Below are 20,178 nucleotides of genomic sequence, written 5' to 3' on the forward strand. Positions count from 1 at the left end.
ACGGCTTTTTCGTGTTTATACACGTTGTTCACTTGGTTTCGTTTGCACACATCAGTATGAGACTACTTCCACTTTTTTTATTTGACCAAGCCTGCAACCACTTCTTTATTCCATTATTTTTCTTGCTTTTGTCCTATTCTTTGTTTTTTCCTATTTATGAGAGAGGCACAAAGAGAAGAGGCGACAAAGAATGAAGTGGATCAGTGGAATCCAATCTGGAAAGTCTTCGGGAGATGGAGCAGGCCAGAAGTAATTGTTGTGTTCTAGTTCACAGGGTCTCTAAGAATCAGAATCAACTAGACAGACAGACAGATAAATAGTTTGGGAGGGGGGCAAATGTTCTCGCCTTTCGTATTACTATATTATAACCAGAAACAAATGCAATTGGGACAAACAATTTGGTTACGCTAAGATCACTGCCAAAGTGTTAGAGAAATTGTTTACTTGGAGGGCAGTATACAGGGTGTTACAAAAAGGTACGGCCAAACTTTCAGGAAACATTCCTCACACACAAAGAAAATATGTTATGTGGATATGTGTCCGGAACCACTTACTTTCCATGTTAGAGCTCATTTTATTACTTCTCTTCAAATCACATTAATCATGGAATGGAAACACACAGCAATAGAACGCACCAGTGTGACTTCAAACAATTTGTTACAGGAAATGTTCAAAATGTCCTCCGTTAGCGAGGATACATGCATCTACCCTCCATCGCATGGAATCCCTGATGCGCTGATGCAGATCTGGAAAATGGCGTATTGTATCACAGCCGTCCACAATACGAGCACGAAGAGTCTCTACATTTGGTACCAGGGTTGCGTAGACAAGAGCTTTCAAATGTCCCCATAAATGAAAGTCAAGAGGGTTGAGGTCAGGAGAGCGGGGAGGCTATGGAATTGGTCCGCCTCTACCAATCCATCGGTCACCGAATCTGTTGTTGAGAAGCGTACGAACACTTCGACTGAAATGTGCAGGAGCTCCATTGTGCATGAACCACATGTTGTGTCGTACTTGTAAAGGCACATGTTCTAGCAGCACAGGTAGAGTATCCCGTATGAAATCATGATAACGTGCTCCATTGAGCATAGGTGGAAGAACATGGGGCCCAATTAAGGCATCACCAACAATGCCTGCCCAATCTGTGTTGATGACGTGATTGCACAATTGTGTGCGGATTCTTGTCAGCCCACACATGTTGGTTGTGAAAATTTACAATTTGATCATCAGAATCGAGAAAGTACAGTACATACTGATGAAACTAAAATGAGCTCTAACATGGAAATTAAGCGTTTCCGGACACATGTCCACATAACATCTTTTCTTTATTTGTGTGTGAGGAATGTTTCCTGGAAGTTTGGCTGTACCTTTTTGTAACACCCTGTATAGTGGTCTCAGTTTCTATTGAAATATGGTAGAAAGCACATCATAATATAAGGGGCATTCAAAAAGAAGAGCTAGAGGCAAAATTACAGAAACCAGTACCTTTATTTTAGAAGTATTAACCCTGGCTGTTGAGATGCTTGTCCCACTGTGACATGAGGTGGTGAATGGCTGTCTCATAAAATTCCTGGGGCTGCAATGTTAACCAGTTCCACATGTACAGCTATATGTTGTTGTCCAAGGTGAGTTGTTTTCCCCTATGCTGACGTCCCGACCATGATGGCTCCCTTCTGATTCACTTCCTGCAGCATGGGACAACAGTGAATGCGCAGCGTTACTTGCAAACCTTGACCACTCTTCACCAAGCGATCAAATCAAAACGACCCGGTAGTTTCACCCAGGGGGTCATTTTGGTCCACGGCAATGCAAAGCCTCATACGGCCAACACAGTCGCTGCACTCCTGCAGAAATTCAAATGAGAGGTTCTTGCCCACCCTCCATACATTCCGGAACTCTCTCCCTGTGACTTAATCATTTTTGGTCCCCTTAAAAAGGCTCTGAGGGGGTAAACGATTCACCTCGGACGACGACGTCCAGCTGTACGTGCGGAGCTGATTAACATCGTAGCCCCAGGAATTTTTTGTGACAGCCATTCACCACCTTGTGTCACAGTGGGATAAGTGTCTCAACAGCTAACATACAGATACTGGTTTCTGTAATTATGCCTCTGGCTTGTTTCTTTTTGAACGCCCCTTATAATATTGACTAGCCTTGCTGAACAGGTTTGAGCATACGATGAAATTGATCATGTAGTTACATCACACATTTACACGAGGAACTTTTCCATCTCACTTTGGGGCAGAGGTGCCCATGTTCAACAATTGCATGTGCTTGCCACACACGTAACAGAAAAAAGTGTTTTATCAAGCCATAGGATGCCAGGTGTTTATAACTCCAGTTCTCACGACAATATAATGTTGTTCCTGTTCTCTCAGATGCCGTGTGGTCATCTTATACAGATACCATTTCAGAATGCTGTTTTGTCGAAAATTCACATATTGAGACTGTGGCTGTAATACTATAAGGTTTATATTAGAAACAGCAACCAGCCACAGGTGTGTTTAACAAGATTTGTTTGGATCACCCCAGGATTGGTTTCACATTTTTCACAAATTCATCTTCAGATGGTTTTTGCCCGTTACGCGTTGGTTTCTTGCTTGACCCTCATTTTGTATCCATTACTGATTTGCTGCACTAGGATGGACAGAAATATTTTGTTCACTACTTCGTAAAGTTTATGATAGATTTATTTCTTATGGCCTCTATCGAAGCATTAATGACATTATTAAAATGTGAAATGTGGCGAAAATGTTTGTGGTGTATGCTTGTGTGGGATGAAATCATTGTGTGTTTTCATTGTGAATTTTGAAATTATCACATTTGTGGACGTGCTCTACGCATGTGCTGTTCAATTCCTTGTAAAACACCTTACACCACATCATTCTCTGTTTAATGACGGCACACGCGATGAACATTTACAAACTGTGAGAAACATAAACAATTTTCGAAGATCTCACAGTCGTAAAGAGGTTATAGATGCTGTTTGTATGTGTATGGGCTTAGTTTTCCTTGCCTTTATATCCAGTGGTAAACGCAGTATACAGATTGGAGTACAGTAGAAGCAGAAAACTGAAGGATTTTCTTGCCACTTACTAAAAGTTTGCAACTACTTACAATTGACATCCATGTACTACCAACAGTGAGATCATAAAAAGCTCAACCTACCTGAAATATGAGATAAGAGATCCTCACTCTTGTACTCTCTGACTTTTAATAATAGTCTCTAAACAAAAGACGGGTTTGCAATGGTAAGCAGTTTTGCTGAATTGCAAGCTATCTGCATTAACCATCTGAAACAAAAGTTCTTCTCATCTGTAAGCAGTAAAATTATTTACCAAGAGAAATATGTAGATAACACTCTCCTACTGCTTGAAAGATCTGAGAAAATTACATGACATCATTAAATTCACTGTCACGGGAAATAAACCGTAGCATTTACTTGCTGGACGTTAAAATATGTAACATCAGTTACAAACATCACCTTGGTATATTTCGTAAGCTAACAACTACAGATATTACCATCGGTAACACATTCTGCCACCCAAACCAGCATAAGAGGGCTAAGTTTAGGTCAGTGTGTCACCATATGCATCAAATACCTCTGAGCTCCAATGAACAGAAAAAGGAAACAAGCGTAATTAAATCAGTTGCTTATAATAAGGGATATGATGCTTTAGTAATAGACATTTTCACCCAGAAAATAAAGAATTGCTGACAATAAATCTCTCCAAGAAACATCTACAGCTACTGTGAAGGACATGAAATCAACAAAGGATTCAGTTGTACCATGTTTAGGCCTACTTTTGTATAAAATTTGCTACCTGATCAAAAAGAAGAGTGTTAAGTTCAGCTTTTCCACCAATAATAAACTTTAACAGTAAGTTGTCACACACTTCCACACATTAGTAACCCCCAAAAAAGATCAGGAATCTATAAATTGAACTGTAATAACAGTCCCAAATTCTACATCGGCCAAATGGGCAGAAAGTTTGAAACAAAGTTTAAAGAACATCTGTATGTCCTACAACTGAGCAAATCGGCCTTTGCCATCTGTCTCGCAGAAAATAATCTTACAGTAGACAATATACAATATAACCTCCAAATCTTACACCTTACAGATAAGGGTGGTGCAATGAATCTTCTAAAGGAGATTGAGATTAATATGTGTAAGAACACTTTCTCTGATCTCATTCTGAATGAACAGTCAGTCATCCAACACCTCATTCCTAAATAATTTCCGAGAGGTCTTCTCGTCGTCTAAACCAACATTTTATTCCCATACTTAAAAATAGCCATAGTACTTTAAAAGTTATACCTTTACTGTTAAATATATACTGAAATAACTGTAGGCTGATGTATTAAAGCATTAGTGTTAAGCATAAATTCATGTTCTTCAAGGAATTTAACAGCACTTGCATAGTGCACATCCCCAAATGTGATAATTAATGCATCCAGCATGTTAATTTTCACAACATTCCACATTTTAATAACTTTTAAAACCTTTTCATAAATGCTTTGATAGAGGTCACAAGAAATAAATTTGTCGTAAACTTATCAAATAGTGAACAAGATACTTTGTCTATCCTGGTGCAGAAAACCAATATGGATAGAAAACGAGGCCCCAGAAAGAAAAGAAAATGAAACATGTAACAACTATCTGAAAACGGATTTGTAAAAAATCGGAAGCAGTGTCATGGTCTGATCCAAATAAACCTTTTTAAACCATACTTTTGATTGATTGTGGTTTCAATTATAAACCATTTTAGAATTTTCAAAGCATTTTCCATTTCTTGTTTATAGTTTGTACAGTGCTTGTCATGTCAACCAGCGTATCAATAGCGATTGTATGAATTACCTGTATTAGACTATTTGGTCTTCAGAAAAGAAAGTATGGTGATTTAATCCTTTCACGTAATGTAATAAAGAGCTAAGTCATGAACAGTGAAAATATTGCAGTTAATTTGCATATGGCCACCAAGTTTGACACTCTTACCTTAGCTTCCTTTCTGAATGAATAGAATTTGTCCCTCGGACTAAAAACATAACATTTGCTGAGACAGGAGGGAATGCTACAAGACTATCACCCACAGAGGACACACATTGAATAAGCTCCTCTCACAGCTTAAATGTATTCCATTTACCAGTGGGAACAAGTGCTCTCTCTCTCTCAAATATCAGAGGAAAATGTATTTGCTTCGCCCTGACATTTACCTTGTTAGGCTAAATTTTACTTTAGGAGTTTGCCTACAGAACATTGGAAAATATGAAGGGCAGTTCTTGTAAAACAATTATGTGCTGTGTTAATGGGGATACTTATAAATGTTGAATGCCTCTAAAGTATTATTCTGTATATATCAGACAAAACCTCTGCTTTCTTGTTACAGGATACAAAAAGTGGTCGCACTCCACTGTTCCATGCTGTGGAGACAAATTCTGCTACATGTTGTCGTGTCTTGCTGCATAATGGTGCCAACTCCACAGAACAGAATTATGCTGGGCACACACCTATCATCGCAGCTTCAGAATTCGCAAATCCAAATGTTGAGGCTGCAATGATAAATCATAAAGAAGTACACGAGGACATTATTGCACAACTTGAACGTGGAAGACACCGTAACAGTGTAATGGAAAATTGACTTTCTTCAGGTGTACTGACACAGAATTGAACAAAGCATCCGTTTTGAGGGATGTAGTAAGTTTTATTGTGATCCTAATTTTAACTTTGGACTGGAACATTGGACACATCGTAAATGTATGACTGTGTGATTATGGGAAATCCTTTTCTCATATAACTTCAGCCAGTGTGATATTTATTGAAAGAAGTAGTAGCTCACGACATGTCAGCTTCATGAAGTTACTGCACCACTGTGGTCCTGTTAATATTGTCATATGTTTTTTTAATTTTTGGTCACAACTGAAAGTTAAATGTCTAGCACTTCTGCTTATGCAGATCGACTTGTTCCAATGTGTGTTACTGCTTCTCCTATGCAGTTAATTATTAACAAAGTAGCTGTAAACATTGCAGTGGTTACAAATAAATAGGGCCAAGGAGCTTCTTGAAATGTGTGTTCTGGATGTTGTTGTAAAGAAACACAATTGTAAACATTGCGGTAGTTACAAATAAATAGGGCCAAGGAGCTTCTTGAAATGTGCATTCTGGATGTTGTTAAAGAAACACAATGTCATTGGAATTGTTCCTGTATATGATGATTGAATGTTCTGAAACTGTTAAATATGAGTGAAAAATATCAAGGCAGTAGTTGAAGCTCAAGTGGAAACATCAGTTGAATATGCTCTTACCATTTAAATAACCTTTTAGAGTTGTATCTATGAAAGGTTTATCCACAAATAACATGTGTTCTGTCAACTGTAAAGAGTCAAATGAGAAATTTCGCCAAGAACTTTGTGTTTTGCAATATTTTTTTATTTTTTATTTTTACTCTGGCAGTTATTATAGAAGGAAAGTTGTGGAATTGCATAGCAACATGTTATTTTTATGTAGTACATTAACGTTTGTCCAATTAGTTACTATTATTTGAAGTGTGATTCATCTTGTGGGTGTACATAAACATTCTAGATTTGTGTGAATGAATGTGAACATGAACGGGGTGTAAGAACTTGTAGTCACCAAACTGAACATTTATTTTCGCACGTTAAAGCACAAATATTTTTTGCGAATCCTCTGTAAAGTACTGATCTATGTATTTATTTATTGAAACAAAGAGTACCTAATTTGTGTAGAATGTTTTAATTTCCACAGAACGTAATTATAGTGTGCCTGTGAATCCACAGATATTTGAGTATTATGTTCTGTTTTTACAAGATTACTTCTGTGAGAGGCAATACCTCATCATTTGAGAGCATTATTTTGATGTGATGATGAAAGTGACAAATGTCTTAATTCTGACATCCACAAAACTCAGTGCTTGGATAATATGAAAACATTAAATGAAACATGCATGGCAAAGTGAATTGAAGCTGATAAACTGAACAACAAAAATTGAGAGTAAATTAATGTAGCCTAACAATTTTAAGAAGCACTAAAAATTGCATGAAAGCATATTCTTTTTTATATTTGGTAAAAGGTTTTTCTACAGAAACATTACTTTCTTTGTATGTCTAAAACAACACTAATTATGTCAAGGAAAAAAGAGTGAGTCAGTCCTTTTTCTTTGTTTGGCAAAAAAAGCAAAGCTTTCAGTGCTTCGTCACTAAGTTGTCATATTGGTTGTTCTTAATCAGGTTGTGTGTACTGGAACAGAAGAGGGTGCAGTGTAATATGTACTACTACCATTTGTCAATAAATAAGCATAACTTGGATGTGTGCTAAGATGAATGTGGCTTATGGGACTGCTATTTCTGTAAAGGATTGCATTTAAAGAGAATACTGTCACATCCTATGCCTACGAATGCTAAAGTGTCTTTTTGATTATAATTAAGAATGGCTTTCTGGAAGTATTCTCAATTGTAAAAAGTGTTTTTTCCCTTTTCGGAAATGGTGTGTCCTTTAAGTAACATGCTAAATATCATGATTCAGGCTGTGGAAACCTGTCTTCAACATCATCACAGATATGGAATAGCTTTATGAAGTCCTACGATACTGCATATTCTCGAAGTTTCATTGAATAATGTAAAGTGAAATGTAGTTTCTTGTACCCAGGCATTGTATGTTTTCAAAACTGAACATGTATGAAATTTGTTTGGAAAAAAAAAAAAAGATTAATGAAGTGATTCATTTATGGCTAGAGTTTTGTGGTGTCAACTTACATGGAAAGCCAGGATCTACCCTGGGTAGTTAAATTTGTTTGCTTGCCGGGTTCCTGGCTGGCTAATTTCGATCAAATTAATATTATTGTATTCCATAATTGTTTTTTCTTATCCTGTTCCAGCCACACATTTAGGTAATTGTATAATTTATTTAATGACAGATGGTTAGTAGTTTATATAATTATTGTTAAAGTATATTTTAAGAATGTGTGTGCATACCAGCACTTAAAAAGCGAGCTTATCTTTAATGAACTATTATGTTATCGATTGGTAGAAGAAGGGGTAAAACAAACTATAGATCCCTCTTTTACACATTACCACCTCTGTAGTTGTTGAACATATAAAAACAAAATGCATCCTTCAATAAAATGTTTCATTTCAACCTCCCTTCATCATTATTTATCAAAATAATTTGTAAATTACATTAATTAATATTTACCACTCTGTGTACAAAATAATTTTTTGTAATTAATGTGACAGGTAGTAAGTGGATCGACACCACAGATCAGTGCGCCCTGCCCATGTTAATCACCATTTTGTCCCTGCCCATGTTAATCACCATTTTGTCCCTGCCCATGTTAATCACCATTTTGTCATGAGGCTTGACATCTATACATCTATCTTCAGGAACCCCCACACTGTCTGCTTTGCTTGTAAGCTTCCCCTGCTAGGTTTATTAAACTAAAAAGAAATTGTGCAGAAAGAATTCCTCTATCAGCCTGCAGAAGAGCTCCGGCAAATGTATGACTGAATAAAAATCTGTGTATAAGGTAGATCATCATACATTTTACCCTATGACCAGCTTTGCTGCTGCAATTTATAAACTGCCCTTGTTTGAGTATACCACACATGCATTCCCTTGAAAAATACTAATACCTGTTAATGCAGTTAATTATGATTGCTAGCATATGTGTTGAATTTGTCCACCCTGTTGGTACTAGTTTTAAATTGCTCCACAGTGGTGACAATTATGTTAGACATTCTTCGTTATTTCCTTATGCTTACAGGGAATATCACGGAATTTTGGAAAAAAAAAGGCTGGAAAAATCTCGTCTTTGTCTCAGTAGATGAAATGGTTTGTTTACCGAGATGCTGTGCATTGTAACTGGTTGGGTGCAGCTGAGCACGTGTGCTGCTTCCCTACTACCTCATTCCTACTGCTTCTCACCTTCCTACCTCTCCCCACAGCTTGCAGTCAGTGCTGCCACCGCTTGTCGCCACTAGCGTAGCAACTACAGAGGAGAGGCAGGGAGGCTTGAGGAGAGTTTGTTTGGATCTGATTCTTAGATACTGTAAATGCAGCGAGCAGAGACAGCGGTCATGTGTGCACGATTCGTCTCCGAGTGAATGTGTGTGTGTGCTCTTGTTATCTGACAAAGGCTATGGCTGAAAATTTAGTTGTGAGAGTGTGTCTTTTCTACGTGCCTGTATGTGGCTCAGTGATCGCCTTTATGGTTATTGATTTTCAGAGTATTTGCACAAGTTATCTGTTGCATGGTTTGATCATTGTGGTCCCATTTCATCAACATGCTGTCGGTGACTCACTGGACACACTAGTGGATTTCTCCTACAGGTCAAAGCTGCAGGCCATGTCTGCGGGTATCTCTAATGGATCGGGTCTACCTTTCGTTTCCCACTAATGTGCACGTGCTGCTGATCAGATCTAATCTAACCGATCTGCACAGGCTGGGTCTGTTTGAGTGTGGCGTAAGGTAGTGAATTTTCGTGATTCGTGCATGGACCCAGGAAGCAGCACTCGTCGGCAGGTCAGAGGCCAAGGGTGACGGATTTCAGAAATTGCGACTGTCTCACGGCAAGTATGTTGAAAGTTGCAGCATTTTATAGACTTATTTATTCTAGTACATTTTGGCACTTAGAAAGTACTTTATATATTAGAACAGATGGACGTTAAGAAGAAGAAAATTGTGGCAGTTGCTGGAGATTTGTACACTATGTACACAAATATTTCTTGAAAGAAAAATAATACCTGTAAAGAAATTGTGACACTGCTTAGAAACAGCAAGACTGGGCAGGCATTTAGAAGTGCATGTCTGAGAAAGTCCAACTAGGCAGCTGCACCCTACCTGGCATAATTGTTCAGGTCGAGCTTAGGGAGAGGGAGGTAACAGACCAGATGATTGGTTGCCATTGTGAGGCCTGTCAACAAAAACTGGTGAGGTTGGGAAATACAGGCCAGCCAGGTCTTGATTTTTGTTGTACTGGCAGTGGGCCATGATAAAAGACATGATTCTGTGCCTACCATTTTGCCTCCTAATGCACACTGACCCAATGATTTAAAAATACTGGCTATAAAAACCTACATAGGCCAGACTGTCCCATATTACTGGTCAGCAAAATGTTGGATGTCCCATATCACTGGTCAGCAAAATGTTGGAAAGGCTAGTAATTAAGTACATCTACACAGTACGCATAACAACACAATGGCTTAAGTAAGCTCTGGACAAATTTAGGGAACAGCATTACTGGGAATCACAACTTGAAGGATTCACTCAAGATGATGTAAAATCATTAGATTGCACAAGGGTGGGGGGCGGCAACCAGAGTACTCGTCACAAATTACAAACTGCTGCAGTAGTAGAAGACGGAGTAGGACCTTGGGTAAGATTGTTTCTGCAGGAGAGAACAGAACATAATTGTTGCAAAGGAAGTCTCAGAAAATGTGGCAGAACTATTACGGGATTGAGTGACTTCGCTGGCATTACCTTGCGACAACATAGAGCTGGGTGTATACAAACGGCAGGAGCATTAATGTAAGCAAGAGCCAGTTGGTTACTTTCTGTTCAAGAAAATCCAGGACAACATTTGGATCCAAGTTAGGGTAGGAGATACTCTTATGACACCTAATTTTAAGTAAATCAAACAATGAAAAATACAGGATGGAATGTAGCAATTTGTTGCTAATTTTAAGTGTATAGGAGTGAAACTTCATACCAAATTTCATTAGGGTTTCCATGTGAGAGGGGCAATTTGTAAGACAAATGAGGTCCTCTTTCCGTTAATGATCAAGCTAGATGGCCCAGTGGGTAGCACACTGGACTCTCATTCGGAAGCCCGACGGCTCAAACCCATATCTGGACTTCCAAATTTAGGTTTCCGTGATTTCTCTAAATATCTCCAGGCAAATGCCGGGATAGTTCATTTGAAAGGGCACAGCCGATTTCATTCTCCATTCCAGACTCAATCCGAGCTTGTGCTCTGTCTCTAATGACCTCAATGTTGACGGCACATTAGAGGAGGAGGAGGATATTAGTGTTTAACGTCCCGTCGACAACGAGGTCATTAGAGACGGAGCGCAAGCTCGGGTGAGGGAAGGATGGGGAAGGAAATCGGCCGTGCCCTTTCAAAGGAACCATCCCGGCATTTGCCTGAAGCGATTTAGGGAAATCACGGAAAACCTAAATCAGGATGGCCGGAGACGGGATTGAACAGTCGTCCTCCCGAATGCGAGTCCAGTGTGCTAACCACTGCGCGGGCACATTAGACCTGATCTTCCTTCCAGTAATGTGAATTTTAGGGGCTGTTGAAGGAGAAGCAAGAGAATTACTTCTTGACACGTCCTCATCTAAGCATAGTTTTTTTTTTTTTTTTTTTTTTATTCATTCATCAAGGGACCATCTAACTATGATACAGGATACATTATAAAACAACGAAAAAAAATCTCTGCTATACATGTTCACAGAATACATATGTATATTTGGTGAATAACAGACCATGACGTTGCTGAAGGAACCATCCTGGAATTTGCCTGAATGTAAGAAAACCACGGAAAACTTAAATCAAGATGTCAGGACAGAGTACACTCCATCGGAAGCATGAAGTCAGTTATCAGCAGAAATGCTTCATTCCTTTTTTCCCCATTGTACAATGTTATTTTGATCATACACAATTTGAGTGAGAACTCGTGCACCATAGGCATCCAAGGTGACTCCAGCAAAAATAAGAACGGAAAAAAAAAAAAAAAATCCTCTGTTCAGTCCATTTGGAAAACTGAGTCAGCATCCCTACTAATGAGAGAGATGTTGAGTGCAGGATAATGACAAAACATTTCTATCATGCACCATGCATCTTGGCACATTTGCTTGTAAAAACATTTTTAGTTACTTTCACGTTCCACAGATCATTTTGCATAGTAATTACTCCCCACCACCTAATGCACTTTGCAATAATAGAAATTCTTCTACGGAACAAGAGTTGTTAAGGAGAAACTTTCAGTTTGTTTTCAAATTTTACTTTGCTGTCTGTCAGACATTTTGTACCCCTTGGTAAGTAACCAAAAATTTTAGCTGCAGCACTGTGCAGCCCTTTTTGTACTAAAGTCAAACTTAATATGGAGTAACAAATGTATTTTTTTCCTTCTGGTACTGTAATTGTGTACATTCCTGTTACTTTTGAACTGCAGTGCTACAATAAACTTCACGAGCTAAAAATACACTGTGAAACAGTAGTCAGAACACCCAAATTCTCGAACAGATGTCTATAAGATCATTAGTGAGCATCTTGTATTATTCTTACAGCACATCTTTGAGCTATGAAGACTTTCTCCCTTAAAGATGTGTTACCCCAAATCATTTTTCCATATGAAATTGTTGAATTAAAATATACAATATACGTCAGCTTATTGCTTTCTCCCTTCCACAAGATTTGCAATGATTCTAGGAGCAAATGTGGCAGAACTGAGTTGTTTTAAGAGTTCCAAAATATGCTTTTTCAAGTTTATAAATTCTCATCAGTATGGGCAGCTTAGAATTTTGAAGGTACCACATTATTTTCTCACTATGTGTTACACTTATCATTGGTCTAGTACTGATAGATGTTTGGAATGAATATGTTGTCTTTCTACAATTGAGAGGCCATTTGCAGGAAACCAGCAATGTTTACTGGTCATTCCTTCTGTTTCTGTGTGTATGCTTGGATTGATTACAATAAGTGTCGTCTGCAAACAGAACTAATTCTGCTTGTCATATTAGTTGATCAAAGTATTATTGCACCTGGAAGTTTTTGTGAGATTTCATGAGGACATGCAGAAGCCCTTGATAGTATATGCACATTTGTCTTGAAATCATTCACAATGTGATGCATTTTCCTTACACACTGTAGTATTTGTTTAGGGTAACACCATTGCCTGTTTTCAATAATGCCCACCAGAGGCCAAGTGCAATAATATCATGTCGGAGAAACATATTAGATGAAAGATGATTTCCAGATATGAGGAACAATAGTGGACCTAAAATTGACCCTTGGGGAACTCTACACATGATTTCTTCCCAGTCAGAATAACGCCTGGACTATATTGGTTGGATTACTAAGTACAACTTTCTACATTCTTTTGGTTAGATGACATTATCCATTGACTGGCTATACCATCAATCCCATAAAACCTCAATTTATCTAGGAGAATACTGTGATTCACACACTCAAACACCTTAGGTCGTAGAAAATACCAGTTGGTACTATTTTTTATATTTAACGGACGCAAAATTTGGTAAGTGAACATGGAGCTGGAACATTGTGATCATATACTGTAATGTGACAGAGTGTTGTAGTTCCCCATTTTCATTATTAACTCCTACTCTGCCCTCTAGGTGATCTCTGTGCAGTATGCATTACTTATGAAATATGTTTTGGCTGCTGTTTTATAGAGATGTATTTTAGCAATTTTTTTTGTCTCTTTGCACACTTCGTTATATTAATTTATTACCTGACAGACGAAAATGCTGGTTTGAGTTTGGTTTTCAATGCAGTTCTTATAGCACTTGTAGCCATTTTACAAAGATTAGCCACAGGTTTTTTTCTGGGAAAATTTGAGGAATCCAGCCATTATTTTCATGATGGAGGAGCTATGGAACTCTTTGGAAAACTGGAGAAAAAAATACGAGATAACATGTATAGAGCCGTCGCTTGTTGCAATGCACGGCCTGGTGTACGTTGATTATGGAGGGGAGGCCAGATGCTAGAACATTTGCACAAAATAAATGTGGTACATTGAAACAAATATGTGGTCATATAGCCTTTTACTTGATTTTTTTACATTTACACACTAAAGACTTATATAGGCCAAAATTAAAAAAAAAGCATTAAAGCTTCATTACAATTAAATATGTCAATAATAATAATAATAAATGATGGCATTACAATACCGTCATAAAACCAACAGTCCTCTATGCAAGTGAAACACTAGTACTGAACAGAAAGCGAGAACTCGAAGACATCAAAAAAGAAGAGAGAAAAATCATTAGGAAAATTTTAGGAGCGAGACAGACTAAAGATGGCTACAGACTGCAAACAATCAAAACAACAGAAAAGTTTTCAAACATAGAAATTGATTTTAAGAAAAGGCGACTGAAATTCTTTGGTCATCTTAGCAGATTACCAGAAAACCGTTTGACCAGAAAGCTAATAAATTACGTAACCTCACTTAAAGCTTCAACACCTTGGATGATCGAAGTTAGAAAAGACCTCACCAACGCGGATATAACAGCAACCGATATTTCAGACAGAGATACTTTTAAGCACAAAGTAGAGAAGTGGAAAGTTTTACCAGAGCAACCAAAACAAAAACAGTACAGACCGAAGTGGTCAGAAGAGCGAAAGCAAGCCTTCTCAAAAAGAATGAAGATCTATTGGAGCAACAAGAAGAACCAGAAAAAAAGTTGATTGTCATTTGCTTAATGTCATTTGCTTAATGTCTTCCGTTATTGGGAGAATTCATAAATAATAATAATAATAATAAATGATGGCAACAATGGTAGTTATTCGAAGGCATCATGATAGCAATGGTGGTGTCTTATTTTAATCAATTATTATTCGGCACTATTTGCCAATTTCGATCACATAGTAATTATCAAGAGTGTAAATGTATTCCGATGTTAAATAGTCAATAAAAAAGAGCTGAATGGAGGCATGTAGGCTTACATAGTATCACAAATGTGAGATTACCGTAGGCGTGCATGCAACCATATAAACACAAGGAAAATCAACTGTTCGTGGTTTTATTGCTTCTTCCGCTCACACTCATTGTCATACCGTATATATAATAAAGGATGTATCATCTGTCATGCACTTCACGTTTGTTTGCACGGTATGGTTGTAGATGTAGAAAGGTATGTGCAGGTATTTTCAAGTTAGTGACCACCAATTGTGTTAACGACACCCATACGTCCCATATTTACTTACGCTCAACAGAGATCCTATTTATCCAGTTTTCCAGTGATCATTGCAGTTTTCAAACTAAATATAAACTCTGATTCTCATAAGTTCACTGGTATTAAAAGCAGTAGTTAATGGTCTATTAATTAAAGAGTGGGCTAAAAAGAGGGGGTTTCAAGCTGCTCTTCGCTCACTTTGATTGAACTCAGCAACTCACTTGCTGCTGTACGAAAAGTAATTTTTCACCATGTTCCTCAACTTGGAATAAGCTGGCCATTGTCACAAATCTGAAAGATTCCTGAACTCCATAGAAGTTTGTTTTTGTTCTGAGAAAAAGCCTAATAAAAATAGCGTGGGAACTATTCTCGCCAATGACACGTGTAATAAAATATGTAGGTCTCATTTTTGAAATACATATTACTCCCGTCTGTGTGTTTACATCAGAGGACTATATCAAAGATGATGTAAGGGTGGGTGAGGTCGTACGCTGCTTCAAAAAATAATAGTAGAGACGCCGGGTTTGCGATTATGTGCAGCATAGGAAAGTGACAGTTGGAACGATGGGAACAGTTTACGCAAAGGTAAATGTTGTGTCTATTTTTCTATGTTTTTGTGTATTTTTACGTGAATGAGCTTCGTACTGTGTATTATGTGGTTATGGGTACATTTAGGCTTCATATAAAACAACTGATTCATTTGATAGGCATGTACTACTTACCTCGCATCTAATTATTTGTGTTTTAGGAACAGTTTATTGACAAGAACGAGTCGTTCGGGAGTGGTAAACCGAGACATCTAAATTTAGGAACCAACGACCAAGTATGCTGAAGTCAACATATGAATGGAAGCTGTGTTTCAACGTTTGTATATGTGAAGAATACTATTTCAATGCCATTTTCGTTTACAGGAAGCCGAAGAATGCACAAGCGGTAAGAAGACAATAAAGTTGGAAGGCATACAGGTATGCGAATTACTTCGTAAAGCAGTGTGTTGTAAATCGCTATACATTACCATTATTAAAACGTGTGTACAGGCTGATGGTAATGACTTGGGGCACTTGCGGAATGTAGACTACGTTAATTATTGGAGAGATGCAATTGTGATCGCTAGAGGGCATGATTATTTTGAAACCGGACACAATCATCATGGAATGAGGGAGCGCAGTATTTTGTTTTTACTGCCTCACATGGTACATACGGCAAGAGAATGAACCCAAAGGTGTCTGATGTCAAAACTATTTGTAAATTTGTTTACACGGAATTGTAGTTGCCTGCTTTGTGGGAATGAAATGGAAGAGAGAGCGTCTAATATGAGTAGGAAGCATGTTCCCCAGGTGCCCCATATATTGGCAGTGTATGTTTGTGAGTGTAGAACAGTACACAGGTGCTGCTGATGATGCCTCAGCCCTGTGTAACATCCATCGCATGGCAATACTTGTATTGAAACTGCTGTGGGAACTACAGAAGATCCTCCAGCCAGTTTCCCCATTCCGAAGCTGTTGTATGCGACTTGCCTACAACAAATAATTGCATAGCCGTCTGGTATCATGAGTTAACGAAAACATATTTATTCGTGAAAACTCACAATGAGAAGAAACTAGAAAAAACAACAGAGAAGTAAAAAAAAACTAGGAGATCCTATAGTCTTACGGCAAAGATAAAAAACAACACATGACCAAAAAAAAAAAACTCTCGCGCACTTTTGATATCACTTTGCACCAGACATGAAAAATATCACTGCCACACTGTTGATACATATAGTTGATGTGTGATCTGTCAACTTCAGAGTGTAAATTGACAGGAGCTTCATCCAGTAATATAATGTAGGTACACTTCTATGCAGTTGGTAACTGTTTGCTCCACTACCCTCATCAAGACATTTAAATGAGCACTGATAATTGCTAATACTTTGGCTGCGCAACACTGTTTTTCCAATTCGGGTGTAGAGGTAGAGATGTGCATATGATACAGCAGTTAAGGGAAGTTTGTCATTTAAATAGATGGCCCAGAGCAGAGTGGGCACTTAAGGTTAGAAATATCGGTTAATTATATGTTCATGGCCAGTAAATGGTTCCTAGCCAATTCTTTGCGATTAGACTTCGAAAAAGCACATAGGCGTAATGTGCAATTCATAATTTGTAAGGCAGTGCCTGCTTAAAATATGATGAGCAGATAGAAGAAGTTGACTGTGTGAAGTTCTTGGGAGTACAGCCTGGTAATGGATACAATGGGGTGAAGCTTACCACAGAACTGCTGAAGTGTGTGAATAAATTTTTGTTTTGAATGCAGATGGCAGACGGGTGGGGGTGGGGGGGGAAATGATACTATGCTTCCAAAATGGAAATTTTATGGGGGTAACTTGTCAAGCCAAGCTAAAGTTCTTAGAGTGCAAAAACATGTAATAAAAAGTATTTGTGATGTAAAGAACGTCCTACAGAAGCTGTTTCAAGGAACTGGGGAGACTAGCTACTGCTTCCTAATATATTTATTCCTTAATGAAATTTGTCATAAACCCTATCTCTTTATTTATTTATTTTTTTACCAGCAACTCAATTTATGGAATCATCACTAGAAATAAGAATAGTCTTCACAAATATTTGAAACTACTTGCTTTGGTCCAGAAAGGTGTCAGTTATTCAGGAACACACATTTTCAATAACTAGCCAACAGCCGTATAAAACTTAACTACCAGTAAATTTTGGTTGAAGAGGAGCCTAAAGGATGTGGTATTGTTGGCTAACACCTACTCCATTGACAAATTGCTTTGTAGAACCAACTGACATGTATATTTTGTTAATATCAAATAATGTGAGCTTCATGTAAAATCTGTTTTCTGTACAGCTTCAGTACAGTAAAGTTATCAATGTAAATGGATTTTTCTCTTTGGGGATGTGCGGCTACAACAGCTTAAGAATTATCATGTGCACATATGTATATTTGTACATTTACATTTTTCGCGACAAGTCTGTTATTACTTTTTAAGTGAAAATATGTGCGAGATCTTTGGATTTATTCCAGATTCATGAGGATTATTTCACGTGTGTCTAAGGTGCATTAGCATATATTTTTTCTCTGTAAATATGTCTTACGTGCGCCATACTCTGTATCTACAGAATATTTATATGAAGGGAAAAAGGAAGAATTAATTAAGGAATGCAAGTAAAATGTGTTATCTAAATCTGAAATGGCAAGTACTGCTTTTGTGTGTGTCCACTGCTGACAAAGGCCTTAATGGCCAAAAGCTATGATTGTGTGAATCTTTTTATTGTGCCTATCGCAGCTCAGCATCTCCACTATATGGTGACTAGCAACTTTCCTCCTCTCGTATTGTTATATCATCATATAGTTGTACATGAGAACACAAAAGTATTCATCAGAAGAATGTCTTGCGTAACTTCGTGACTGCTGTAAACAATAGTAAAAGGTATGCGTGTTGATGTCAGCCTTGACACTACATTTATGTCCACATGAGCACAAACAGAAAGATCACAAATGCTAATTTTAATATAGAGGTTTCCTTTATTTGTAAACAAAAAGAGTGTGTCTGAAGAAATACACAGTTGAGGACTAAATAGGAAGAACAAGCTAAATTAAGCCGAAGGAGAAGCAAAAAATAAATTTAATTTGAAGGTAAAAAAAAAAAGAGAGAGAGAGAGAGAGAGAGAGAGAGAGAGAGAGAGAGAGAGAGAGCAGAACTGAGACTAACAGAGTAGCAGCAGAGAATTATTGAAGAAAGTAACGCTATTGCCCCCCCCCCCCCCCCCCCCCATGAACCATGGACCTTGCTGTTGGTGGGGAGGCTTGTGTGCCTCAGCGATACAGATGGCCGTACCATAGGTGCAACCACAACGGAGGGGTATCTGTTGAGTGGCCAGACAAACGTGTGGTTCCTGAAGAGGGGCAGCAGTCTTCTCGGTAGTTGCAGGGGCAACAGTCTGGATGATTGACTGATCTGGCCTTGTAACACTAACCAAAATGGCCTCGCTGTGCTGGTACTGCGAACGGCTGAAAGCAAGGGGAAACTACAGCCGTAATTTTTCCCAAGGGCATGCAGCTTTACTGTGTGGTTAAATGGTGATGCCGTCCTCTTGGGTAAAATATTCCGGAGGTAAAATAGTCCCCCATTCGGATCTCCGGGCGGGGACTACACAGGACGACGTCGTTATCAGGAGAAAGAAAACTGGCGTTCTACGGATCGGAGCGTGGAATGTCAGGTCCCTTAATCGGGCAGGTAGGTTAGAAAATTTAAAAAGGGAAATGGATAGGTTAAAGTTAGATATAGTGGGAATTAGTGAAGTTCGGCGGCAGGAGGAACAAGACAAAAGGGAAATGGATAGGTTAAAGTTATAGTGGGAATTAGTGAAGTTCGGCGGCAGGAGGAACAAGACATCTGGTCAGGTGAATACAGGGTTATAAATACAAAATCAAATAAGGGTAATGGAGGAGTAGGTTTAATAATGAATAAAAAAATAGGAGTGCGGGTGAGCTACTACAAACAGCATAGTGAATGCATTATTGTAGCCAAGATAGACACGTAGCCCATGCCTACTACAGTAGTATAAGTTTATATGCCAACTAGCTCTGCAGATCATGAAGAAATTGATGAAATGTATGATGAGATTAAAGAAATTTTTCAGGTAGTAAAGGGAGACGAAAATTTAATAGTCATGGGTGACTGGAATTTGAAAGTAGGAAAAGGGAGAGAAGGAAACATAGTAGGTGAATATGGATTGGGGGTAAGAAATGAAAGAGGAAGCCGTCTGGTAGAATTCTGCACAGAGCAATACTTAATCATAGCTAACACTTGGTTCAAGAATCATAAAAGAAGGTTGTATACATGGAAGAATCCTGGAGATACTAGAAGGTATCAGATTATATAATGGTAAGACAGATTTAGGAACCAGGTTTTAAATTGTAAGACATTTCCAGTGGCAGATGTGGACTCGGACCACACACTATTGGTTATAAACTGTAGATTAAAACTGAAGAAACTGCAAAAAGGCGGGAATTTAAGGAGATGGGACCTGGATAAACTGACTAAACCAGAGGATGTACAGAGTTTCAGAGAGAGCATAGGGGAACAATTGACAGGAATGGGGGAAAGAAATACAGTAGAAGAAGAATGGGTAGCTCTGAGGGAAGAAATAGTGAAGGCAGCAGAGGATTAAGTAGGTACAAAGACGAGGGCTAGTAGAAATCCTTGGGTAACAGAAGAAATATAAAATTTAATTGATGAAAAGAG

At 38.2% G+C, this 20,178-nt stretch overlaps 2 protein-coding genes across 2 annotated transcripts in view; both read left to right on the plus strand.

The window, feature by feature from the left end:
- LOC126204366 (B-cell lymphoma 3 protein-like) overlaps positions 1–8,152 on the plus strand; it is a 318,005-nt gene extending 309,853 nt beyond the window's left edge. The window contains exon 7 of the mRNA XM_049938740.1: positions 5,388–8,152. Within this exon, the coding sequence (XP_049794697.1) occupies positions 5,388–5,639 (252 nt within the window). The 3' untranslated portion in view covers positions 5,640–8,152. The remainder of the gene's footprint in view (positions 1–5,387) is intronic.
- Positions 8,153–15,362: 7,210 nt separating this feature from the next.
- LOC126203560 (sorting and assembly machinery component 50 homolog B) overlaps positions 15,363–20,178 on the plus strand; it is a 113,474-nt gene continuing 108,658 nt past the window's right edge. Inside the window, exons 1-3 of the mRNA XM_049937884.1 lie at positions 15,363–15,518; positions 15,682–15,756; positions 15,845–15,898. Of these exons, the coding sequence (XP_049793841.1) occupies positions 15,498–15,518; positions 15,682–15,756; positions 15,845–15,898 (150 nt within the window). The 5' untranslated portion in view covers positions 15,363–15,497. The remainder of the gene's footprint in view (positions 15,519–15,681; positions 15,757–15,844; positions 15,899–20,178) is intronic.

This window comes from Schistocerca nitens, chromosome 9 (assembly GCF_023898315.1).
Source record: "Schistocerca nitens isolate TAMUIC-IGC-003100 chromosome 9, iqSchNite1.1, whole genome shotgun sequence".
Taxonomy (NCBI): domain Eukaryota; kingdom Metazoa; phylum Arthropoda; class Insecta; order Orthoptera; family Acrididae; genus Schistocerca; species Schistocerca nitens.